This window comes from Oncorhynchus clarkii, chromosome 6 (genome assembly GCF_045791955.1).
Source record: "Oncorhynchus clarkii lewisi isolate Uvic-CL-2024 chromosome 6, UVic_Ocla_1.0, whole genome shotgun sequence".
Taxonomy (NCBI): domain Eukaryota; kingdom Metazoa; phylum Chordata; class Actinopteri; order Salmoniformes; family Salmonidae; genus Oncorhynchus; species Oncorhynchus clarkii.
In genome coordinates this window covers 40,027,863-40,054,500 of record NC_092152.1, presented here as the reverse complement: position 1 = coordinate 40,054,500, position 26,638 = coordinate 40,027,863, and the positions used below count along the sequence as shown (strand labels likewise).

Sequence of the window (26,638 nt, the reverse complement as noted above, 5' to 3'; positions counted from 1 at the left end):
AAGGGAGACAAGTTAAAGACAGACTTTTAAGCCTTGAGACAGATTATTTATGTGTGCCATTCAGAAGGTGAATGGGCAAGACAAAAGATTTAAGTGCCTTTGAACGGGGTATGGTAGTAGTTGCCAGGCACACCGGTTTGTGTCAAGAACTACAATGCTGCGGTATTTTTATGCTCAACCGTTTCCCGGGGGTTTCAACTCAATATTAGGAAAGTGTACTCTCAGTGTACAGTATCAATTCTCCATGTTTGACAAGTAGTATGAAGCTGCAGCTTGGACTATTGTTTATTCATACTATGTAATGTGTTCCCAGTGAATTTGGTGATGGGGTTTATCTCCTGTTCGGAGAAATTAGCTTTCTAAGTTGCTAGTATTTTCCCCCACGAATGAATGTTAAAGCGTCAGGTTTTGTCCTCACAATTCAAGCCAGTCCTCCATGAAAACAATCCAGTTTGTCATTCCCTTAGGCTTAATCTGTGTCCAGGAAACGGCCCCTGTGTGTGTGGTTTATTCACTTCAAAAAAGGTCTGGAATAGTTGGACCATTCCTGGTGAACATTGAACATGCAAACCATTAGGCTACAGCAGGTATAATGGTTTCAATGATATGGTCTCTAACGGTCTAACTAATCCGGACATATACAGTTGAAGTTGGAAGTTTACATACACCTTAGCCAAATAAATTCAAACTCAGTTTTTCACAATTCCTGACATTTAATCCAAGAAAAATTCCCTGTTTTAGGTCAGTTAATGTGAAATGTCAGAATAATAGTAGAGAGAATGATTTATTTCAGCTTTTATTTCTTTTATCACATTACCAGTAGGTCAGAAGTTTACATTTACACTCAATTAGTATTTGGTAGCATTGCCTGTAAATTGTTTAACTTGGGTCAAACGTTTCAGGTAGCCTTCCACAAGCTTCCCACAATAAGTTGGGTGAATTTTGGCCCATTCCTCCTGACAGAGCTGGTGTAACTGAGTCAGGTTTGTAGGCCTCCTTGCTCGCACACGCTTTTTCAGTTCTGACCACAAATTTTCTATAGGATTGAGGTCAGGGCTTTGTGACGGCCCCTCCAATACCTTGACTTTGTTGTCCTTAAGCCATTTTGCCACAACTTTGAAAGTATTCTTGGGGTCATTGTCCATTTGGAAGACCCATTTGTGAGCAAGCTTTAACTTAGTGACTGATGTCTTGAGATGTTGCTTCAATATATCCACATAATTTTGCTTCCTCGTGATGCCATCTATTTTGTGAATCACACCAGTCCCTCCTGTAGCAAATAACCCACACAACATGATGCTGCCACCCCCGTGCTTCACGGTTGGGATTGTGTTCTTCGGCTTGCAAGCCTCCCCCTTTTTCCTCAAAACATAACAATGGTCATTATGGCCAAACAGTTCTATTTTTGTTTCATCAGACCAGAGGACATTTCTCCAAAAAGTACGATCTTTGTCCCAATGTGCAGTTACAAACCGTAGTCTGGCTTTATATGGCAGTTTTGGAGCAGTGGCTTCTTCCTTGCTGAGCGGCCTTTCAGGTTATGTCGATATAGGACTCGTTTTTACTGTTGTTCTGGGATTGATTTGCCATGTCTAAAGTCATGACATCATTTTCTGGAATTTTCCAAACTGTTTAATGGCACAGTCAACTTAGTGTATGTAAACTTTTGACCCACTGGAATTGTGATACAGTGAATTATAAGTGAAATAATCTGTCTGTAAACAAATGTTGGAAAAATGACTTGTGTCATGCAAAAGTAGATGTCCTAACCGACTTGCCAAAACTATTGTTTGTTAACAAGAAATTTGTGGAGTGGTGGAAAAACAAGTTTTAATGACTCCAATCGAAGTGTATGTAAACTTCCGACTTCAACTGTAACATAGAGATGTTTTCTAATAATTTTATTGAAAAACATGGCTGGCATGCAATGGTTTATAATTGTGTTATTTTAATTAGGGTTGTCACAACATTTTAGTCACTAGCCCATTTCTCCATCAAATTGTTTGGCCTATTATCAGAATGGCACCATAGGGATAGCCCTCTCGGAGAGCTGTCACTTGTTGAACTATTCAAGGAGAGTTGGGTTGAATGATTAGGTTGCTAAGAGAAGAAACAACTTAATTTATTTCCTGGAGGACTGGCTTGACCACAAAATGTAGTAACAATTGGTTTTCTACACAAAGATGTAAAGGTCATGATGGGATACATTTGATAAACACAAGAGACTAAACAAAAGTATAAAAGCTGTGTGGCAGGATCTACTGCAGCATCTAGTTGGCAAAACTGGGCACTTTCACATTAATTAATAGGCGGAAACGCCAGCAATTTCAATAGCTAATTGCTTTGAACAGGGGGGGAAAATCACCAAATTCACTGAGAATACATTACATAGTAAGAATATACATTACTCCAAGATGCAGCTTCATACTAGTTGTCAAATAGAGAACTGATACTGTATACTGGCCACTGGGATGTGCTTGGTGTGGGGTTTGGGGGGTCCGTGGGTAACTTTAGACCATTCATTTGTTTGGATTCCTCACATCTTAATCATTGTTTAGAAGATGTGGGGTACAAATCGGATGTTGGATACTATATTTATTGAATATTATATGAATCTTATCAATTTAAATATCCAATTTGGGTTCAACCAATTAGCTTAATTTCAAATGATCTTACAACAAAATAATGTTTCAGGAATGCTTATCTTATCTGTTTCTAAGTACAGAACCCATTTCAGAACAATCTGAGATGGTGACTTGCTGAAATGAAATGGAACCCACCAGGGAAACATTGAGAATGTTCCAACTAAAAGCTTAAAATCAGATAAGAGGATAGCAAGAGAGAGACAGAAAGTGTGAGAGGAGAGGCAAACTGAGCTATGGCTTGTTTAATCTGCCTGACAGATCAATGCACCAATGAAACTGTCATCTTCGTCTCACATAGGCAACACAGACATGCCTTTGTCAATGCAAACAAGTGATGAGTGTGTGTCACCTGGGATGATGCCACTGCCTCTGGCCGGTGAGTCATCTGTGTTCGAGGGACGAGGAAGGGCCGTTGAACCTTGAGAATCTGAAAAAATACATACTTGAATAAGATTTAGACGCATATATGCTGTGTGCAGGGCCGGTCCTTGCTGTTCTGTCGCCCTAGGCGAGACCAAAAAATGCTGCCCCACAAAACTAAGCAAAATGACGTTGAAAAGACGTCTTAAAGGCATATTTTTCAGACGTTGAAATTCAGTTTGATTTAGGTTCTGAATGAAAGGTGAAGACACGTATTTTCCGTACGTTTGAAATACATATTTTCCTGGACGTTGAAATATATATATTTTGCGGGTGTTGAAAAATAAGTATTTTCCGGACAATGAAATCAGGTTCATTTTCGGGTTCTGCATGAAAGTGGAAAAAATACTTATTCTCCAGATGTTGAAGAATATCTATTTTCCAGATGTTGAAATCAGGCTCATTTCTGGTTCTGAATGAAAGTTGAAAATACGAAATTTATAGACGTCTATGTTTGGGCCAAATCAAGGCTGGTCCAGACTGGACAAAAGCTGAATCAAACATACAGTAGACGACTATGATTGGTTGAGATCCGCACTGGACCAAAACTCTATGACGTTGAAATCAAGGCCTGTCTAGACCGCACCAAATCTGAACCAAACATAGACATCTATGATTAGTTTAGATTTGGTCCAGACCAGACCAAAAACCAATGTCCGTGGATGTGGAAATCAAGGCCGGTCTGGACTGCACCAAAAAAAGACGTCCAAAAGGTGCAGTCGGTCAGTGCTTACTACAGTGTTGCCTGAATTGAAATGTTATGAATGCCCATCTACAGTATGAGGTAAGCCTTCCATTTGTAAAACACACAAAAAAAGACGTCCGGTCTGGACAGGACCAAAAAAAGACGTTGGCTCGTACTTACTGGGGTGTAGCCTACCATGTCAGCCCTCAACGGAATTTTATGAATGCCCATCCATGTTGTAGGCCCACCATTTGTAGAACAGGCAGTTGCATTGGCTTTATTAGTCCTGATTCCTGTGACTGATAAATTTGGCTATTTAAGCTCTGAATATCAGCTACCCAACTTTATCATTAATTATCGTGAGCCTTGCAATGTGATTACACAGTGATTGAGAAAGCATATAGGACACACAAACACAATCCCAGTACACACACACACAAAAGTTCCTGGAAAAATCACACCAGAGGCGTTCAGTAACATCTTCTTGTTTGTGCATTTCATAGACTTATCCTCGACCTACACCACTCTGATCCAACTCGAAAATATGCTTACTTTAACTCCACCGACCCTTACCTGCCATATGTTTTTTGTCTAGAAGGGATACAGCTATTGTCAAAATTTACTTTTCATAGCAGGTTTAAGAAAACCTACGCAGCAGGTTAGTAGAATTAACATAGCTGATTATGATCATTAGGATAAGGTTTGGAGAAGGGTTAGGGTTAGCTCAAATGTAAAAAAAAAAAGATAAAAGTTTTATGTCAATTTGACAAAAGCTGTACCCCATCTAGACATGACCTGCCATATTGGCACTCCTCAGAAGAAGCAGTCCTCCTTATGAATTAATGGAATTCTACAGTATTTAAATTAAATGTTTCAAAGACAAAATTGCATGTATTTAAATATTTTTGTCGCAGGGACAGTAACACTATAATACTTTCAAAAAAAATTATACTTCAAGAAAAATGTTTTTACATGTGATGTTTAGTTCATAATATATACTGAACAAAAACATAAACACAACAATTTCAAAGATTTTACCCAGTTACAGTTCATATAAGGAAATCAGTCAATTGAAATAAATTCATTAGGCCCTAATCTATGGATTTCATATGACCGGGCAGGGGTGCAGCCATGAGTTGGCTTGGGAGGGCATAGGCCTACCAACTGGGGAGCCAGGCACAGCCAATAAGAATTAGTTTTCCCCAAAAAAGGGCTTTATTACAGACATAAATACTCCTCCGTTTTATCAGCTGTCCAGTCTTAGACGATCCCGCAGGTGAAGAAGCCGGATGTGGAGTAGTTACACATGGTCTGCGGTTGTGAGGCCGGTTGGATGTCCTGCCAAATTCTCTAAAATGACGGAGGCGGCTTATGGTAAGGAAATGAACAATCAATTATCTGGCAACAGCTATGGTGGACATTCCTGCAGTCAGCATGCCAATTTGGTGCGCTCCCTCAAAACTGAGACATCTGTGGCATTGTTGTGACAAAACAGCACATTTTAGTGGCATTTTATTGTCCACAGCACAGGGTGCACCTGTGTAATGATCATGCTTAATCAGCTTCTTAATCAATTACCTGACAAGTGTGGCATATCATCTTGGCAAAGGAGAAATGCTCACAAACAGTGATGTAAACAAGTTTGTACACAACATTTTAGAGAAATTAGCTTTTTGTGCATATGGAAACTGTGTGGGATCTTTTATTTCAGCTGATGAAACATGGGACCAACACTTTACATGTTGCGTTTTTATATTTTTTGTTCAGTATAATTTTAAAGTATGCATTAAGGCAGGGATGGGCAACTCCAGTCCTCAGGGGCCTTATTGGTGTCACACTTAACACTCCTGACTCCAATAATGAACTAATCATGATCTTCAGTTTAAAAACGCAATTAGCTAAATCAGCTGTGTTTTGTAAGGCTGGGGGAAAAGTGTGACATCACTCAGCCCCTGCAGACTGGAGTTATCCATCCCTGCATTTAAGGGGACTGTAATAGAATAAAGGTGGCAAAAACAAATGTAGACATTCTATAGCTTAACTTTTTTACAATAGTGGGGGAGTGCCAAGATGGAGGCACGGTGGTGTCAAAACAGCGCTCCGTCAGTCATCTAATGTAGCCTATATAAATCATTGGTTAACACCAAAAAGCAGGGTTAACAAAAACATTTGAGGAAATTAAAGTAGGACTGTGCTGCAGGTCGCGACTGTTTCTCCAAGATAAGAACTGGGCCAACCAAGACCGATTTTCCAAAACATCTGTGGTGTCTTCTGCAGCATGAGTGAACAAAATAGTCTACGACTGGTCTACAAACTGCCTATGATTAATCTATTAACATTTCAATCTATACAGCTAGTAGGAGACTTGTAGAAGAATTGTCTGACATTTGTAGTTCTTTATGATAGCCACATTAGCAGCTAATTAGCATTTATTTTTTGAGGGGTAAATACAGGCGAATGTATTTGTCACCTTGCCCAAGAGATTTACACGGTTCTCAAGACGTTATGCCAGGGTAAGCCTACACTAAACACATCCTAATGTTGTTTCTAAAATCTCCAATTGGAAAAATTATTGGTGGAAAAACAATTGGAACCATTACCTTATTTGACCACTAGGTTTTATGGGTATTATGACTCATACTGCGGTACTCTATGGCAAATGTTTTTTTTCACCCATAGTTTATGCCTCCTTTACGTGCAAATCGAAACTCTGAAGTTTCCAACTTGCTAGTTAGCAAGTCGGACATTTTAGATCTCAGACTAGCACATGAACGCGGCATAATTTGGAGAGTTTGACATAAGCATGTAAAGGGTCGTAGAAGTATCTTTCATTGGAAACACTGGGGTCAAATGAACTGTTTCCCTACTCAAATGAAACAGGTTAAGATAAAACATTATCTGGAGAGAATATATAGTCAGCCTACGATTGCACAGAAGTTGTGACGTAAAGCAATAAGAGCAGTTAAAGTCTGACTAATTATGTCTTTGCACACAGTCACAAACAATTACACATACACACAACCAGGTCATACACACAAAATAAGGCAGCAAGATATACTACATCTAAAATATCAAAGGCCTCGCTTTATCTCACATATCCGCTGGGGTCTGGAAACACAATGACAACCTGAAGCCATTTCTGCTAAAAAAGAAAATCAAATGGGTATGTTTAATACTGAGCGCAACAAAATGAGTGATCTGAGAGTGTGCTGTGCACACAAAGCTGAGCCTGTTAAATGAAACAGAATACATTGATAGAAATATTTGTAAAACGCACACGATTTAGTGTTATGCTGAAAAGGGAATCTTGTCTGTTCTATACATTACATTTCTACCTGCAACATTAGAAGCATTGCTCACCAGGAAATAATAACCTCAGGTAGTAATTTCCTTGTTCCAAAAGTGAAGTTAACTACCCAACATGTGTTGTCATGATCATTCAGTTAGAATTGAAATCCAATCCAGATGTAGTATGTTCACACTGCCAACAGGGGGCAGAGCTGCAGACATAAGGCTGCAGTAGAACACCTAATGGTGGAGCAAAACCCATTGGTGGGTCGTGGCTGATTCATTGTGTGCCATGTCTTAAGCCTTTGTCCAGTCTAAAAACACAACAGCTTTAGAAGGATTACAAAGTCAGAGAGCCCCTCCAATAGGACACTTTCCAAACACATACGTTGGGGGACTTCAATCTAACCCTATATTTTAATAAGGCTTTGTCTATCAATGAGAATCTGTAGACATCACTACACAATGCTCTATAAGTACAGGCCACCCCATTTTAGTTCAACATAAGCTCCTCATTTTAGTTCAACATAAGTTCACCCGCTTGTGCTACAATACCAATCAACTTTTATGAATTTGAAAAACCTGGGAATGTTTCAAAGTTTTCACGTCTTCATAGAGAACAAAACATCAATGGGTTACATATTGTTGTTTTGATTAGGTTACATAATCAAAACACTAATCCAATTAATGTCCTGTAGAAATGAGCTTTGAAAACAAACTCAAGAGGATTTGATCATGGAGTTCTGTTGTCTCAGGCCCTGAACCACGAATGTGAGGAAACCGTGTCATCTACAGGGCAGAGGAAATAAAATGTCAATACCAGACCTTAATGAGATCACCAGCAGATCCTGTGAGTTACTGCATTGAGTACAGAGGGAGATTGTCAGGGTCTCTTTAACGCCAAGCATACGATGAAAACTCCCAGAAAGCTGAGTTCAAACTCAGATTAAGACTCTGATACAGTCTGAATTCAGGAAACGGTTTAAGACATTTTGAACAACAAACACGTCCTGGCTGGCTAGGAACCTCCTCAAAACACCTTTTGAACTGTTACAATGAAGCCAATACGTATGATATCTTCCTGATGAAACCCCACCAGTCCTGCAGCCCCACATCCTCTCCTCTTCCCCAGTAAGCATGTAAAGAAATTCCAGAGATCCCACATCCTTCCTCCCCTGCTCCCTCCCAGAGACTGAGTGGAGGCCATTCAGTCTCCTGGAGGCTGGGGCACGATGGAAGTTGTAGAATGAGCAGAAAGGCCAAGAGAGAGAGATCCAAGAGGACAGTCAGCAACATCACATGACCTCACAGCATGAGTTCTGCTTCCGTGCCTGTTGGATAGAAAACACAGACAAAGTGACTGATCAGCGATTACAATATCAATTTCACACTGAGAAGGATACATATGTAATGGAAATTAGCCTTAATAAAAAAAGTTTTGATGAAGTGTAGAAAATTAAATTGGGATAAAAGTAGCCCAAGTTTAATCTAAGATGCTGTGATTATTTGAACTGGAGAGCGCAGTTCAGTCACCACTCACAGTCTTATAAAAGGCTTTAGACTGGTTCCCCAGGTGTTCAGACTTCTGCACCAGGTCATCCAGCTTCTCCCCTCTCTCCAACAGAGACTCCATGGTGTTGTGCTGCAGAGACAATCACAGCCCAGTCCACTTCATATACAGCATCCTACCAACCACAGGCACTAACAGTGTCAGACATGCAGTAGTGCAAGCTTCCTACACAGGGGGGAAATGTTCTAAGCTTATCTAAAGTTTCCCCATTATGGGAGTTGTACGCGAGTGTCGACTAAAGTGTCTCACCAAAATGATTTTTGTCTCGTCTAGCTCAGCCTGCACTTTGGTCATTGCATCTGCCTCTCTGGGGTTCTGAGGAGAGAACACAAATTCTGTCAAACTTTCACAATCATCCAAGAAGAAACATGAAGGACTCAAAGTAGGGTTGGTTATTCAAGTTTTATTTTATTAATCTATGTGCAATGTACACTACTGTTCAAAAGTTAGGGTCACTTAAATGTCCTTGTTTTTGAAAGAAAAGCATTTTTTTTGTTCATTAAAATAACATCAAATTGATCAGTAACACAGTGTAGACATTGTTAATGTTGTAAATGACCATTGTAGCTGGAAACGGCTGATAAAAAATAAAACAAATGGAATATCTACATAGGTGTACAGAGGCCCATTATCAGTAACCATCACTCCTGTGTTCCAATGACACACTGTGTTGATCCAAGTTGATCATTTTAAAAGGCTAATTGATCATTAGAAAACCCTTTTGCAATTGTGTTAGAACAGCTGAAAACTGTTGTTCTGATTAAAGAAGAAATAAAACTGGCCTTCTGACTAGTTGAGTATCCAGAGCAGCAGCATTTGTGGGTTCCATTACAGGCTCAAAATGGCCAGAAACAAATAACTTTCTGAGGAAACTCGTCAGTCTATTCTTGTTCAGAGAAATTAAGGCTATTCCATGCGAGACATTGCCAAGAAACTGAGGATCTCGTACAATGCTGTGTACTACTCCCTTCACAGAACAACGCAAACTGGCTCTAACCGGAATAGAAAGAGGAATGGGAGGCCCCGGTGCACAACTGAGCAAGAGGACAAGTACATTAGTGTTTAGTTTGAGACAGACGCCTCACAAGTCCTCAACTGGCAGCTTCATTAAATAGTGCCCGCATAACACCAATGTCAACAGTGAAGAGGCGACTCCGGGATGCTGGCCTTCTAGGCAGAGTTGCAAAGAAAAAGCCATATCTCAGACTGGCCAATGAAAAGAAAATATTAAGATGGGCAAAAGAACAGACACTGGACAGAAGAACTCTGCCTAGAAGGCCAGCTTGCCGGAGTCGCCTCCTCACTGCTGATGTTGAGACTGGTGTTTTGCGGTTAAGATTAATAATGTCCACACGGTATTTCTGATCAATTTGATATTTTAATGAACAAAAAATTTGATTTTCTTTCAAAAACAAGGACATTTCTAAGTGACCCCAAACATTTGAATGGTAGTGCATTTTATGTGTCTATTTCAGAGACAGGATGCCATGTGTACCTGGTATTTGGCCAGGTGGATGTCCAGGGCTTTGTAGTTGATGGTGTCTGGGTTTCCAGATGGCCAGTCTATACTTTCCACTTGCCTGGAGAACTCCTCTAGCACCTACATGATCAAACATCAATCTAGAACAGCTTAAAACATCAAAAATAAAGCCGAAAGGGCCTGGCGAGGAGCAATAACTTTGGAAGAAACCTTGAGAGGAACAAGACCCAGAACAGAGAGTAATATTCTTCACTTGTTGCTAAGGAGGTAATGCACCTCTTGGCAGTTTACCCACTTTGTCTAGTAGTGTGAAGGCGACTCTTTGGGGGTACTCGCTGTCTGCTATCACCACCGCACTCAGACTGTCATTCCTCACATACACATGGCACAGGTACTCTGGAGGGAGGAAAGGGTAGAAATTATAGGTGTCCTCACATAACAAATAAAAAAAACTCCCATATGCTATAGCCCAATGTATCAGGGCTTAACCTTGTTCTTTGACTGAGGCTCGGCTGCCGTGTGCAGAACGCTCCACAATCAAGGCGCTGGTGAAAGTCATGAACTCTTGGACACTGCCAAAACCAAACACAAACAAAGGTGAAAACATTGTTGGTGTTCTTGTCAATTCTAATGAAGTCTAAACCCATGACAGGTTTAAGATAGGCTATTATTAATGACTGGGGTGTTAACTTCTTCATCTGCCCTGATGTACAAGTTTAAATCAGTGAAGATGGAGGGAAGGAACCCCCTTAGACTATTGAGATGCACTTCAGCCCATGTGCCAAGAGGAAGACCCACCTGGAGCGCTGGAAGAAACTGAAGGAAGAGAGGTCATATGCGGATTTGAGGAGATTGGATTTAGTCGCTCCTTTGTGGAGAACGCTTAGGCTGTACAGCTTCATGATGACGCAGACAGTCCCAGGGCTATGACTGGCGTGTCCCAGCGCAGCAGCCTAGAGGTCTCAATGCCTACATGTCAAGAAAGGGACACAAATTCAAATCACATGAGCCAAACCATCCGTACAGCCACACAATACATAAGCTGCAAGGTAGCGTACTGTCTACTACACACATACTCTACAATCCAAACGATTGCCGAACTAACTAACGCTACCGCGATAGACTAACGTTTATCGACATGTAGCTACCGTTCTCGCCATATTTGTGTGCTGCTTGCTAGCTAACGTTAGCACAATTGTTGTTGTTGTTGTTAGCTAAACTAAGTGCCAAGAACGATGGAGCTAGCTCAAGTTCCCTTGTCGTACTTACTTACCAGAGAAGACTGCACTAAATGGTTTGTTAACTGTTGAGAATAAAATACCAACTGAATTATTCCATAATAACTTAGTGAACGACCTGTAGGAAGTTATCAGTATTATGACCAGTTCGTCTCTTTCTAGCCACACCAACCACGTCACGATCGAAGCAATGTCCCACAGGGTAATTGTACCGGAGTGCAACACGGCCTCATTACAATTCTGTGTACAGTTCCTACTTCCAGATCGCTTGTGCTTGAGGTGTGAAAAAGTAAGCATAGGAAAATGTTGTGTAGGCTTACTATCAACATTTTTTTACGTCTATTTGCTGAGCGGTTCTAATAAAATAAAATAAATACATGGGACACAATGTATATTTTGTTTTTATAACTGATTTATGCATAGGCCTAGTTTTCACAATTTCAGCCAGCAGCAGGTAGACTATTCTTATTTCCCATATTATCTACAATCCCAGCCAGACAACCAAATGTACAGATGTATTTGTGACTATATAATAAATAGTTTACTATAGGTACTGGCCTAAATTATGATGCCTAATGTTTTCATGTATATCTTTTCTATAGGCCTACTGTAACATGCCAACAACATAGGCTGCGGGTAGCCTCAAGGTTAGAGCATTGGGCCAGTAACCGAAAGGTAGCTGATGATGGTTACCCTGGCTGTGACCCCACTCCCTGCTGGTGTCACAGGCATAGCTCTGGGAAGTAGGGATTCTGAGGGTACCCCCCCATTGGTAATAATGAAAGGTTAGCATGTTTTGGATATATTATCTTTGAGCCTCTATAACTTTCTCACTCATCATTATTCACGATTTATTCATTCATGATTATCTGTAATCATGGCAGCATCCATATTAATGTACTAGTGTTCAGAAACATATTATATTCTTATTTAGAATAAAAGTGACTCCAAAATGCCACATGATTTACCATTCATTTCTATTGGACACAATATAATTCGGAACACAACCAAAACAAACTGCAAATCCATCCAAGAAGTTTGGAGATGTATGTAATGATTGCGTGCTAGGAATTTGGGACCATACTCAGCTTTTGACTGCTTTAATACACTATAAGTGAATTGGGCCAAATACTTATAACACCTTCAAATGGGAGGGACTAGATACAAAAATAACTTTCATTTCTAAACGGTAAAATAGACATATATGAAAATACCCTCAAATAAAAGGTGACATTCTGTACTGTTGCCTCATATTAAACATTTGGGGTTCTATTTTGACAATCTTAATGCAATGGTAAATCTAAGCACTGGCGGTAGAGCTATAAATCAGGGGGTGTGTCTGAAATATTTTTTTGCTATTTGTACATTCAGAATTATTAGCGCAATAGCTGGCGGTGGCTCAATGGCCAATCAAAGTGTTCCATGGCTTACAGCTGCATGTATTTGTCTCAAGTTCTGTAGGTTATTGACAGCCTTTGCGTTGTCATCAACTTCAATTCACCTGGGGGCAAGGAATATTCTCGTCCTAGTCCATTGCGGATTAATACTACAGTTTATTAAATAGCATAGGCAACAGTAACGACTTGTAGAATGATGCCAGAGAGGATGGTTGATGTTTTACGTGCTCCCAACCAACTGTGTTATTTTGTTTATATTTTTGTGTTGTTTGTAACTTATTTTTTAACATATTTTTCAACTTATTTTGTACATTATGTTGCTGCTAACATCTCTTATGACCAAAATAACTTCTGGACATCAGAACAGTGATTACCCACCACGAACTGGTAGCAGCTTTTTCCTTTAACAAGTCTGAAGAGTCCGACGTGAAGAATATACTGCTTTCCCGGGAACAGGCCCAAATCCTCATAATTTGCGTGAAGAGAAGACAATGAAAAAGGGGGCGGAGGTCGGGCTGCCTTCTGAGAATTTGTAGGCGACTGAGTAAGCCCCCACTGCCATAAGTTCTATTGGCAAACATGCAATCATTGGACAATAAAATCGATTACCTTCGAGCAAGCTTAAACTACCAACGGGACATTTAAAACTGTAATATATTTTGTTTCACCGAGTTGTGGCTAAACAACGACATGAACAACATACAGTTGGCAGGTTTTATACTGTATCGCCACGATAGAACAGTAACCTCTGGTAAGACTGGTGGCTGTTTATGTATATTTGTAAACAACAGCTGGTGCACGATATCTAAGAAAGTCACAAGGTCTTGCTCACCTGAGGTAGAGTATCTCATGATGAGCTGTAGACCACACTATCTACCTAGAGAGTTTTCATTTAAAAAAGTTTAGCTGTTTGCATACCACCACAGACCGATGCTGGCACTAAGACCGCACTCAATGAGCAAACAGTAAAACGCTCTTCCAGAGGTGGCGCTCTTCTTGGCCGGGGACTTTAATGCAGGGAAACTTAAATCCGTCTTACCAAATTACTATCAGCATGTTAAATGTGCAACCAGAGAGAAAACAACTCTAGACCACCTTCACTCCACACACAGAGATGCATACAAAGCTCTCCCTTGCCCTCCATTTGGCATATCTGACCATAATTCTATCCTCCTGATTCCTGCTTACAAGCAAATATTAAGCAGGAAGCACCAGTGACTAGATCAATAAAAAAGTGGTCAGTTTAAGCAGATGTTAAGCTACAGGACTGTTTTGCTAGCACAGACAGGAATATGTTCCGAGATTCTTCCGATGGCATTGAGGAGTACACCACATCAGTCGCTGCTGCTACTCACTGTTATTATCTATGCATAGTCACTTTAATAACTCTTTAATATTACCTCGAGTAACCGGTGCCCCCGCACATTGACTCTGTACAGGTAACCCTGTATATAGCCTCGCTATTCTTATTTTACTGCTGCTCTTTAATTATTTTTTATTTTTATTTTATTTTTTCGTTTTTTTTTTTTTTTTTTTTTTTTTTAACTGTGTTTTTGGTTAGGGCTTTTACTGTAAGTAAATATTTCACTGTAAGGTCTACAGCTGTTGTATTCGGGGCATGTGACAAATAACATTTGATTTGACTTGACTGATAGCAAAAAAATTCCCTGATCTCAAATCCAAAATGCTGGAGTTTATATCCAGATGAAACGTTTTAGCTTCACTGTCCAAATAAATAAGTATAAATAAGTAAAGGAGTGTATAAAACCCCCACAAATTATTATTATTAGGCTTATTAGGACAGGTCATGAGTAGACAGTGACCTTTCGATCGGGTATAGGCCTTGCCACTTCTGATTTCTCACCACTCTCATTTGTTGTTTTCCTAAGTAATTTTGCTTAATTTAACAATTTCCTCCTGACCACTTAACTCGGTGCTAAGTGCTTTCCATACTAGAAGTGTGCAGATAAATTATTGACTCCCAGGGCAGCGAATTGAAAACATTGGGCACGGAGACAGTGAAAGAAAGCTATTGTGAGCATATGTTGACAGGGTGGTTGTGGCAGGATAAGGGGTGTTTCCCCCCCCCTTTAATCTGACAGTTTTGGTTGCCATAGATATTGAGAAAAGAATAGCAGCCTAGTTAATGAGATGTAGGCTAAGAGCTTTGGAGGTGTATGTGAGATTGTTTTCTCAAACGGAAAAGCAAAAGAACATTTATTTTTGGATATACATTGAGGTTACTTGGATGGAGATTATTTGAATGTTACTGCTACATTTTGGGATCTGAGGACCATGGTGAGAAGGACTTGATTTTATCTGAGGTTGAGTCGTTTTTTTTTGGCCAGTGCACTTCTGTTATTGATGGCCGCAGTGGATGCGTCATGAACTACAAAAGCGCACAAATGAATAAAACAAGTTTATTTTAGGACTAGCCTATACAGACTTTTCCAGGCATTTGAGTGAACACTTTTAACTGAAATAGTGTTTGTTTATTTATACAGGCCTTTAGTGTGTATTATTTGACAGAATAACTAGCCTAACAGCAGACAATGTTGTCCACTGAGGAACTGGTTGGACATAAATCATTTGGACACTCCTCAAACACATGTTCAATAGGCCTGTATTAACAGATGAAGATTCAAGACCAACTGCTACTTTCCAACCTGCTCTCGTAGCCTAACTGGACAACACGCTTACTGTTCCACAGCAGACAGCACCCATGACCGGCAGGACATGTATGATATGGATCCTCATACGATGGATAAGGTAAAAAATATTGGGATAATCTTATCCATTTAATGGAAGATTCCCTGAAGGGCCGCTTTAAGTTGTCCTATTTAGAAAGTCTCATTCCAGGGCAATGGAAAATCCTACTTTCTAGCAAACTGAGTTTTAGAAGCATAAAAATAAATCACTGCCAGTCCATGAAAGCATGAAACAGGGTATCAGATAAGGTGTATATGAAAAATGAATTATCAGGCTATTTAGATTACTTGCCTACAGCATTTAACATTCTAAATGTGGCATTGTACAAGTAGTACTATTTTTGCTTTACTTTTGAGAGATGACTTTCGGAATTTTTGTTTTTTAAGAAGGTGGATGTGTTAGCTGAATGACTGTAGACAGTTGTTATGAATAAAAAGTGGGTGGTTTTATGTAGTCTCATCTGAGGAGTGAGGCAGGTGAATGGAAGCCTTGCCCATCAGGCCATCTCAGCAAACAGCCCAGTAGGAGAGCTTTAACTGGGTTAAATTAGCCGTCAAAATCAGCTATGGAGCTACTTGGCACACATTCAAGTTCCATCCATAAAAGGACCTGACACCAATCAAACATGGATGGATTTGTCAAACAGCAGCATGCATGTGTGTGTGTGCCTGTGTGTGTGTGTGTGTGTGTGTGTGTGTGTGTGTGTGTGTGTGTGTGTGTGTGTGTGTGTGTGTGTGTGTGTGTGTGTGTGTGTGTGTGTGTTACAGTAACACCTATAGCATCTTTGCCCAGGGTTATACAGGAAGGTTGAATTAAGATCCTCACCTCTTTTCTGATTTATGTTGCACATGTGCATGTTGGGGGGGGGGGGGGGGGGTGGCTATTCAAACAAACTTTACACACAAGAAAACATATTCTTCAGGTTTGAATTCATAATACAGTACAATGATTTATTACACAAGATTATACTGATAAAGAATAAATAATATGGAATGTTTAAATGAACTCAATCTCTTATTATTGTGGAAACAGGCCGAGTCAAATATAATCTGGACTTGTGCCAGCCTCTACTGAAGATCTTTGTTCATGCAGTTTTGTACATGCATGAGCTACCAATTAATTTAGCTAATTCAGTTTCTGTCTTTGAGATTCTCCCTGTAAGTGCTATATAAATTAAAGCGCTATTTGAATTAAATCCATGATTAATCTCCCGATAAGGCGGGTTGTAGTTGACAAAGTGTGTGTCAGCCTGTTGGTAAGAGTTACTGTTGCATTTATTCTGAAATCAGGAGATAGGGGCACTCAGGAAAGGGTCACCACAGCTATTTTTGGAGTTGTTTTTGACACTACCATTGGTCATGTCTAAAATTAAACCTTTTCGGGTGATAAGCACAGGAGACCTTTGCCTACAACGCTTCATTATTGATTTTAGCGGTCATTCAACTTTGCAGTGCGCTAAATTTAGATGCTTTGACATCTAATATTGAGCTAGTTAAACAATGACTAAGACTTTGAATACAGCAATATTACACTCTTTATACCAGTGTCTGATCTACCTCCCTATGTGAAGATATCTTAATACTGTAGGTACATATATACAGACCTACTGTAAATCATAATCCTGTGAGAGGCTTCTGTTGAACCCAATGAAATAGGTCACACCTTTGCCACGTTTTCTAAGCAAACACAGTCATCTATGAATGTCAACTATTTCTATGTCAATGACTAAGCTCAAATGACCATGTTACCTGTTCTACTAAACAGACAAACTTCCAAGTCTGGTCATTCATACCATCAAATGGATACAGAGTGGAAATTAATGTAGGTTACTTGTACTAGAAATGCTGTTAAATAGCAACAGTAATAGTTAGCTGTATGTCTTTTCAAAGGTTTTAGTTTAGATCAACCTTACCCTGTCTGATTAAATTTATTTTTTTGCCTGCTTTTGGGTTTGTCATTACGCATATGAAAGATTTTCTCACTGCAGTACTTTGCTGTTCAAATTGACCTGTGGTGATAATTCACATTGTATAGCGTAGCAAGCTACAGTGCCTTCAGGAAGTATTCATACCCCTTGACTTTTTCCACATTTTGTTGTGTTATAAAATGGGATTGAAATGGTTTGAATTGTATTGTTTTTGTCAACAATCTACATAAAATACTATGTGATGTCAAAGTGGACAATTAAAAAAAAAACATTTCTAAAAAATGTATAAAAAATCAAACACTAATACATCTTGATTAGATACTGTAAGTATTCAACCCCCTGAGTCAATACATGTTAGGATCACCTTTGGCAGTGATTAGAGCTGTGAGCCTTTCTGGGTAAGTCTAAGAGCTTTTCAAACCTGTATTGTTCAACATTTGCCCATTATTCTTTAAAAAATTCTTCAAGCTCTGTCATATTGGTTGTTGATAATTGCTAGACAACCATTTTCAGGTCTTGCCATAGATTTTCAAGCAGATTTAAGTCAACTCCGTAACTAGGCCACGCAGGAACATTCACTGTCTTCTTGGTAAAACCTCTGTCCTCTGAAAATGTGTCCTTGTGTTTTAGGTTATTGTCCTGCTGAAAGGTGAATTCATCTCTCAGTGTCTGGTGGAAAGTAGACGGAACCAGCTTTTTCTCTAGGATTGTGCCTGTGCTTAGCTGATTCTGTTTCTTTTTTATCCTGAAAAACTCCCCAGTCCTTAACGATTACAAGCATACCCATAACATGATGCATCCACCACTATACTTTATAATATGGAAAGTGGTACTCGGTAATGTGTTCTATTGGATTTGCCCCAAACATAAAACTTTGTATTCAGGAAAAAAATTGAATTGGTTTGTCAATTTCTTTTGCAGTATTACTAGAGTCATATTGTCTCAGAAATTGTAGATATCATCTGACCACATGTCCTTGGCTAGATGGGGTGAAGGGTTAGGGGGTGGGCATTTGTGTGGGCCTCCATCTTCCCCCGGCCAGCCCCCTTTACCAGAGCATAAAAACAGCCGAGGTCCTCATTCAACTACATTTACAGTTCACTGACTCTGCATACACACACACTCATGCCAAACACACACTTACCACACACCTAGATACACACACGAGTGATTTAGAGAGCTAGACAAGATACTGTGCGTCAGCTCCTTCATGAGCCAGATGGGGAAGATGCCTTGTAGCCTCAGCTCTGTGCTAGAGACAGTCATCATGGTAAGACACACATTTCTGAAGAGTTCAGGTCAGAAATTCTGAATAATCTCATTTGGGTTTGGTTTACTTGAGTTGATTAAGTTTTCCAAAAATAATTTGAACATTATTGCCTTAACAATGTTATAATTTCACTTTCTACTCTGCATGAATGTTGTCTGAATTAACTCAAGTCTTCACACATATACTGCTCCATGTTGTTTGAGAGGAAGTTTTGGGTGAGAAGCTTTGTCAGACATTCAGTTTACTACTTTGTCCTCTTTGTGAAATACCTGGATGAAACTGTGTATCTTGGTGGCGAAATGTATTTCAGAGCCACCATAACACAGAGCATACGGCATGACGCAACTTTTATGTCTTTGAAATTATTCAATTTTTTTTTATTGGTTTTCAACGCTTCTGTTTCCGCAGCTGACATTTTAGATGAATAAACATTAGAGAGAGAAAGGGCTGAAGTTAAACATGAAATAGATCTTCCTTATCCTTACCCTTACTGTCATTCTTCACACTTTCCTTTACTGTGCTTTAAATTCTGTACTCTACTCATGACGTGCGTATGTAAAGTGTCCTTGGACTTGAGAAATGCCACACCTGAAGTTCCGTTGGGTAAATAATGTTCTTCTATTCTCAAGGTATTCTAGGAATGAATATTATGATGGTTACTTGTGAGGGCTCTGTCCCTCCCTCCCCAGGTGGAGCAGATCCTGTCGGAGTTCAGGCTGAAGAAGGAGCAGTTGAAGGAGGTGATGAAGAGGATGATGAGGGAGATGGACCGGGGACTGCGTGTAGAGACGCACCAGGAGGCCAGTGTCAAAATGCTGCCCACCTACGTCTGTTCTACCCCTGAAGGATCAGGTAGAGGCATATACCTAGTTTATATCATGCTTTCTTGTGAGATAACAATGTACATGCATGATACCTAGGCTATTTGTACTAAATGAGTGATGGCACATGAAAGAACATGACATTTCTTATTAGATTTATTTGACATTCAATTTGTAGTGCTTTAAAAAACAAAAAAATAAGATAGAACAATGTTCTTATTCCAGAAACCCCTGCTGTGTGTGTTTGATCCTATATGACACCGTTCTGTGTGTTGCGCTGTGTCAGAGGTGGGTGATTTCCTGGCCCTGGACCTGGGGGGGACTAACTTCCGTGTGATGTTGGTGAAGGTGGGGGAGGATGAGGAGAGGGGATGGAAGGTGGAGACCAAACACCAGATGTACTCCATCTCTGAGGACGCCATGACAGGCACGGCTGAGATGGTGAGAGTGCAGTGTACTTAGAAGTGTTCACCGAGAACTGCATTGTGTCGACTAGTTTAATCAGTGTCCCCCATAAATCATCATGACTCACCATCCTCTCTCTCCCTTCACCCTTTTCCCTCCTTCCCCGCTCTTCTCAGCTCTTTGACTACATTGCTGAGTGTATATCAGACTTCCTGAACAGACAACACATCAAGCACAAGAAGCTTCCTCTGGGTTTCACCTTCTCCTTTCCTGTACGACACGAGAACATAGACAAGGTTGGAGATGGACTAAGTACAAGATCTGCACAGGGCACAGACTTCAGATTAGAGATTTGATACGCAAGTGACTATCTGAGTATCTGAGTTAGTGTCTGAGCCCTGCTAACAACCCAAACCCTCTGTGTTCCTCCCAGGGCATCCTACTGAACTGGACCAAAGGGTTCAAGGCGTCTGGAGCAGAGGGTAACAACGTGGTGGGACTACTGAGAGATGCCATCAAGAGGAGAGGGGTAGGATTTTCACTTCAGGATTAGGATTCTATGTTTATGATACATAGAATAATAGATATGTTGTGATAGACATGCTATGATACATTTGTAAAACATGCGTATTAGATTCATGCAAATAGAGCCGTACTGAAATGTTCCTTTACTCTTCAGGAATTTGAGATGGACGTCGTTGCCATGGTGAACGATACAGTTGCCACCATGATATCCTGTTACTATGAGGACCGCAGCTGCGAAGTGGGAATGATTGTGGGTAAGGATGCACATGCACGCGCGCACAGACGCACACACACACACACAGGTTTATCAGCAATTTATCTCATGTTACCTACCAGCTCTCTACCTCTCCTTAAAGCCTACTATGTTGCTATTTGTCTGTAATACGACACACAAATCAAATGTAATATGAGCATTGTCCTGTCCTCAGGTACTGGGTGTAACGCTTGCTACATGGAGGAGATGAGGACAGTGGAGCTGGTGGAGGGGGAAGAGGGGAGGATGTGTGTGAACACAGAGTGGGGGGCCTTTGGAGCCAACGGAGAGCTGGAGGAGTTTAGACTGGAGTACGACAGGGTGGTGGACGAGACATCACTCAACCCTGGACAACAACTGTGAGTATTGGGCCTTACACTGTTTATCTCAGCACAATAACCTAATTAGGCCTTCCTAAGTTTAGGGAGTGTTACAATCTCCACTGGTGATAAAACTACCTTTAATTGGCATAAAGTGGCTAAAATAATTGATTATTTTCCAGGAATTTGCAGAAATTTGAAAGTAGTACTTAGTTTCTCTTGTGCAGTACTGGTTGCATGTACAGTATATCCAGACATGTATACATGTGTCCATTCTTAGAGCTCAAAGTATGTGAGAGTCAAGAGTTTCTGAAAGACCTGTACTTTGCTGTGACACAATGCACATGCAGCCTGTCTACAACACTCACCTGACACTAACCTGCAGCCTATGTATGGTCACTAGGTAACCCTCTTGTTTTCCAAGTCGAGGCTAGTGGCAGCCCAGTCACTAGACATCAGGGTCAGATTAATTAGCTCCTGTCCAGCGCTAGCTAATGTCAGCCAGGCTAATGGCTGTTTACCGTCTACTCTGACAGGCCCTTGACACAGGCAACCGCTGAGCTGAGCCTCACTCACCCTAGCACTTTATCTCTCTCTCTGCCCCACAGCGACCAGACCGAGAGATCGCTCTCCTGCTTTTCAATCTCTCACTTTCTTGTTTCTCCCCGGCCTAGCTGGGAAATGATGATGACAGGGATGTAGGTTCACGTGTTGTGTGACGCACAGCTCTTTTTCTCTCTTCCTCCATCCACTTGCTCTGCCCCGCTGCTTCCCTCAACTCTCCCTTCTGCCCCCTTTCTCTCTTCCTTCCTCGCCATCGCTCCCGTAGCTATGAAAAGCTGATCAGTGGGAAGTACATGGGAGAGCTGGTGCGGCTGGTATTGTTGAAGCTGGTGAACGAGGAGCTGCTGTTTAACGGAGAAGCCTCTGACCTGCTGAAGACTCGCGGCAGCTTTGAGACGCGCTACGTCTCCCAGATAGAGGGGTGAGGGGTCACGACACAACAATGACATTAGAATTACAACTGTCAACACTATTACAATGCCATCGACACAGTTCCAACTCTTTGTGTCAGTGACTGTCTTCTCTCCGAGCCAGTCAAAGCTTCCCTCACTAAGTCTAAGTGTGTGTTTTCTCCCTGTGTGTTCCTCAGTGACTCTGGAGACAGGAAGCAGATCTACAACATCCTGTCTACGCTGGGCGTGTTGCCGTCGGAGCTGGACTGTGACATAGTGCGTCTAGCTTGTGAGAGCGTGTCCACGCGGGCAGCACACATGTGTGGGGCGGGGTTAGCCGGCGTAATCAACCGTATGAGAGAACGCCGCAGCCAGGCGGTGTTGAAGATCACTGTGGGCATCGACGGCTCCGTCTACAAACTCCACCCCTGGTGAGGAGGGAGGAGGGAGAGGGAGTCACCAAGTATAACATACAAATAATCTTAGTCATATCTAGCGACAATGTCATGTTTTGTATTCTAACTCTGATGTTAATCTCCCTCCACAGTTTCCAGGACAGGTTCCACAAAGTTGTGCGGGAGCTGACGCCTCACTGTGACATCACCTTCATCCAATCAGAGGAAGGGAGTGGCCGGGGGGCGGCACTTATCTCGGCAGTAGCCTGTAAGATGGCAGCGTGCATGCTGACACCCTGAGAGTCGTAACAGCCTCCCACCTATAGGGGGCGATGCAGGTGAACCAGGCTTAACTCTGACCTCATACAGTAAATTATACCTCATCTAGGGTGATCCAGCTCTGGCCTCCTCTTGAAGCTTTCACAGAGTAATCTGTAACTCCTCATTGGTGAGAGAAGCAATACGAGTGTGGATAACTCACTGTACATAAAAATAACCCCACAGCACACACAACATGGGATACACAGAGACAGATTCAATCATCACTCTTCCCAGTGTACAGTATTATACAGATGTGTTTTTGAACTGATGAGCCTCTGAAAAGTCCCTGCAGTCCCACAATGCATAAGTTGTGAGTCCCAGAAAGTAACGACCCCTTGTTTAAACATGTTCTCAAGCTTCCACTGATTGCAGGTATTTAAAGCTTGATTAATAATGTAATATAATGTTAAAGGGAAAAAGATTGGCATTGATTTATAGCATCAGTATGTTTTTTAGTTTGATGCTGTCTGTTTAATCCAGAGATGTTACCGTATATACATTTAAAACTAAGGGATTATCCATTTCAAATGTATTGCAGTGCAGTCTTTCACTTACTGTTCGTGGGAAATTAAATATTTCTTTGATAGCGTATTGATAAAAGTGATGTATCTGTGATGAGCGTAAAGGTCTTAATTCCTATTATGTATATCTAAGAATGATAATGTGCTTTGTAATGTGACCATTTTTTATTGTTGTAAGTAAAGTTGCTGTAACATACAAATATTTTTGTTGTGTGCCTATCGTCATTTGAAATTGAAGGGGCCAAATAACTGAAGTGGCTAAATAACTGAAGTGGCTTTAGCGTACATGACCACATCCTGTTATAAAGAACTGTCAGGTTTCTGTTTCTGTTTAGTAAAGTGAGCAACTCACACAAAGTTTCCCAGGCAAACACCCAATGCAACTGAATAGGACTGTAAACTACAGTCATACTCAGTGGTGTAAAGTACTTCAGTAAAAATGCTTGAAAGTACTATTTAAGTCGTTTTTTAGGGTATCGGTACTTTACTTTACTTATATATATTTTCGACAACTTTTACTTTTACTTCACTACATTCCTAATAAAAATGATGTACTTTTAACTCCATACATTTTCCCTGACACCCAAAAGGACTCATTACATTTTGAATGCTTAGCAGGACAGGAAATGGTCTAATTTACAAACTTATCAAGAGAACATCCCTGGTCATGGCTGATACCTCTGATCTGGCGGACTCACTAAACACATGATTAATTTGTAAATGATGTCTGAGTGTCGGAGCGTGCCCCTGGCCAGTGGCGGATTTAGGCAGCCGCCCAGGGGCAACATCTTGCCGGGGGCGGCACGGGACGCCTGCACAAAATAAAATGTGACATTTGAGCAATCGGTTTTCTATCGCTCATTTGCACGTTACTTCAATGATATCATGTCACCTTGTGGGACTGTGGGTCAATTAACCTTGTCGGAGTGGGAACCCTGATTCTAGTTTGTGAGCTAGACTGGCTACTGCCTGGGAAGGTCTCCCACTCAGAAGTACGAGATGGGGAGGGGGGGCGGGGGTAGGTTGACCTCAGCTCTCCCAACTGGAAGCCCGAGGGAGAATCTATCAAATAGCGCACCTTTAACTTTGTACAGTACTAATACAATTAGTAAAATCAGTCACAATACGAAATGTTACCAAATAAACCACAATTCATTCATAATATTGTGAATATATAGTTTCACAGACATATTGTTGCATTTTTTTCTGGTTTGTGCGAAATTGTTAAGAAAAATCGCAGAGGAAGCCATGCAAGGTAGAACCGCCACTGCCCCTGGCTATCGATACATTTTAAAAACAAGAAATGTATGCCGTCTGGTTTGCTTAATATAAGTAATTTGAAATTATTTATACTTTTACTTTTGATACTTAAGCGTTTTCGAAACCAAACACTTAAAAACGTTTAGTCAAGTAGTATTTTACTGGCTGACTATCACTTTTACTTGAGTCATTTTCTATTAAGGTATCTTTACTTTTACTCAAGTATGACAATTGGGTACTTTTTCCACCATTGGCCATACTCATGGGTAACATGGTATCTTCACTTCCTCTCTTGCCATATCCCACTGGCTCCTCTCTCACACCATTTTGTCCAAATCCACCTCCCCCTCTGTCTCTTTCTCCCTTCTCGTCTCTCATCCTATCACCTCTCCTGCTCCTTCTCCCTATCTCCTTTTTCTACCCCCCGTGGAATCCTGGTCGGGTCCTTATCGTGTCCACATAGAGAGAGAGAGAGAGCGAGAGAGAGAGAGAGAGCGTATATGGCCATGTATGGGACTGTGGTACACACTGCAGGCCTATTATAAGAGGGCAGAAGATAACATGAGCCATACATAAACTCTACCCAGCATCACACCTAGTCCTGGGCACAGAGAGCCACTATAACACACAGACATGGTGAGTACTAGAACAATGACTCAATATTATACATCATTTGCCATCTGACTTTACTCATAAGCAAAATCTTTATGTAACGTTTATCTGGAAGTTATTGTTTAATCTGGAGTTCATTGTTGTGATGAAATATTATGGTCATTCCACGAAAAGAGTGCCCTTTGCGTCCCTTTGATATTTTAAGTAGAAATCGTGCACTGATATTGGATTTTAAAAGCCTGTTATATTAAATGAAGTGCCCTTTAATATAGACCACATACAGACTTCAATAAATCAGATTTGATATAATACATAAAAAATATTTTATATGTCCTTCTGTAAACCCTGTGTCAGTTCTAGGAATTGCATCATTGCATCATTACTTATTTTGTTGCTTTGACAAAGTAATTTCGGATGATTGTTATTTATTTCTTGTGATCAGTGATTCAGTGATGTCTATCCCTCATTTTTAAGGTCAACTCTGTTAGGTGAACTTTACTCTTATTTTAATATAGTGAAACTATTTGTTTTTAAATATTTTCTTTCAAAAGAAACATTGAATAGTCAAGTCATAGAGCTGGTTGTGCTATTTGCAGCAATTTGTTTGTATTTTGTGATGGAAAATTGAGTGGGTGGAGCATAAGACGTCAACCCTGTTTGTTATCCATAGATAGGCTAGAATTGTTTTAACAATTACATTGTTAAAACATGCATTCAAGTGCACATTCAATTGCCATTCCCTGTTGCACACAACAAGCTTCCATTGCCCCTGTCACAACCCAATCGCACAACCCTGTTACCTTATTTGGCACTTCTATAGTCCTTTTTAAAAAAATATATTATTTAACCTCTTGAAAAACGTTTTTTATGAAGTTGAACATGTGCTCTTTATGACAGAATGTTAAAATTAGGTGAAATAAAAAATTAAAAAAATATTTGACCAAGTTACACTTCTCAAAAGGCACTGAATGTTTTTGACTGTAGAGAGTAACCCCAGATTTAGGTTTCAAATTTTAACTAAAAAGTACGACTTCGACAGTCAAAAACACGTTTATAAACTCGACAAAAAAAAAAACTTTCCCGGACATTTCTGGGGGGAATGGCCCTAGCCCCCCTCCTCCGATCCAACAGGTCCCAGATGTGCTCAATGGGATTGAGATCCGGGCTCTACGCTGGCCATGGCAGGACACTGACATTCCTGTCTTGCAGGAAATCACGCAGTGAACGAGCAGTATGCCTGGTGGCATTGTCATGCTGGAGGGTCATGTCAGGTTGAGCCTGCAGGAAGGGTACCACATGAGGGAGGAGGATGTCTTCCCTGTAACGCACAGCGTTGAGATTGCCTGCAATGACAACAAGCTCAGTCTGAGGATGCTGTGACACACCGCCCCAGACCATGACGGACCCTCCACCTCCAAATCAATCCCGCTCCAGAGTACGGGCCTCGGTATAACACTCATTCCTTCGACGATAAACGCAAATCCGACCATCACCCCTGGTGAGACAAAACCGTGACTCATCAGTGAAGAACACTTTTTACCAGTTCTGTCTGGTCCAGCAACGGTGGGTTTGTGCCCATAGGCGACGTTGTTGCCGGTGATGTCTGGTGAGGACCTGCCT

At 40.8% G+C, this 26,638-nt stretch overlaps 3 protein-coding genes across 6 annotated transcripts in view; 2 read left to right on the top strand and 1 right to left on the bottom strand.

Annotated features, from left to right (window-relative positions):
- Positions 1 to 5,436: 5,436 nt before the first annotated feature.
- Positions 5,437 to 11,550, bottom strand: LOC139411135 (synaptobrevin homolog YKT6-like). The gene is made up of 8 exons (XM_071157010.1): positions 11,362 to 11,550; positions 10,887 to 11,057; positions 10,578 to 10,660; positions 10,384 to 10,484; positions 10,104 to 10,208; positions 8,858 to 8,923; positions 8,579 to 8,680; positions 5,437 to 8,369 (listed from the first exon to the last, which is right to left on the bottom strand). The coding sequence occupies exons 2-8, from the start codon at positions 10,988 to 10,990 to the stop codon at positions 8,334 to 8,336; spliced, it is 597 nt and encodes a 198-aa protein (XP_071013111.1). The 5' UTR covers positions 10,991 to 11,057; positions 11,362 to 11,550; the 3' UTR covers positions 5,437 to 8,333.
- A 6,896-nt stretch (positions 11,551 to 18,446) lies between these two features.
- LOC139411131 (hexokinase-4-like) lies at positions 18,447 to 23,707 on the top strand. Its single transcript, XM_071157005.1, has 10 exons — positions 18,447 to 18,629; positions 19,319 to 19,481; positions 19,737 to 19,891; positions 20,032 to 20,151; positions 20,289 to 20,384; positions 20,535 to 20,634; positions 20,809 to 20,992; positions 21,783 to 21,938; positions 22,107 to 22,340; positions 22,457 to 23,707. Exons 1-10 carry the CDS (start codon positions 18,570 to 18,572, stop codon positions 22,602 to 22,604), a joined length of 1,416 nt encoding a protein of 471 aa, XP_071013106.1. The 5' UTR covers positions 18,447 to 18,569; the 3' UTR covers positions 22,605 to 23,707.
- A 1,174-nt stretch (positions 23,708 to 24,881) lies between these two features.
- The window catches only part of LOC139411134 (myosin regulatory light chain 2, atrial isoform-like), a 167,068-nt gene continuing 165,311 nt past the window's right edge, over positions 24,882 to 26,638 (top strand). For 3 of the 4 annotated variants that reach the window (XR_011634570.1, XR_011634571.1, XR_011634572.1), the window contains exon 1: positions 24,932 to 25,042. Coding sequence is in view for 1 of the 4 variants with exons in the window: in XM_071157009.1 (XP_071013110.1) it covers positions 25,040 to 25,042 (3 nt within the window). In the remaining 3 variants the exon portion in view is untranslated. Of the gene's footprint in view, positions 25,043 to 26,638 lie in introns of all 4 variants that reach the window. The other variant, XM_071157009.1, reaches the window with a different exon arrangement.

Coding starts and splice junctions, on each gene's coding strand:
- LOC139411135 (XM_071157010.1), bottom strand. CDS start 10,990: ATGAAGCTGTACAGCCTAAGCGTTCTCCACAAAGGAGCGACTAAATCC. Junction 10,209..10,383: donor CCTTCACACTACTAGACAAA/GTGGGTAAACTG, acceptor TTGATCATGTAG/GTGCTAGAGGAGTTCTCCAG. Junction 8,924..10,103: donor TCCACCTGGCCAAATACCAG/GTACACATGGCA, acceptor TTCTCTCCTCAG/AACCCCAGAGAGGCAGATGC.
- LOC139411131 (XM_071157005.1), top strand. CDS start 18,570: ATGAGCCAGATGGGGAAGATGCCTTGTAGCCTCAGCTCTGTGCTAGAG. Junction 20,385..20,534: donor ATGCCATCAAGAGGAGAGGG/GTAGGATTTTCA, acceptor TTTACTCTTCAG/GAATTTGAGATGGACGTCGT. Junction 20,635..20,808: donor CGAAGTGGGAATGATTGTGG/GTAAGGATGCAC, acceptor TCCTGTCCTCAG/GTACTGGGTGTAACGCTTGC.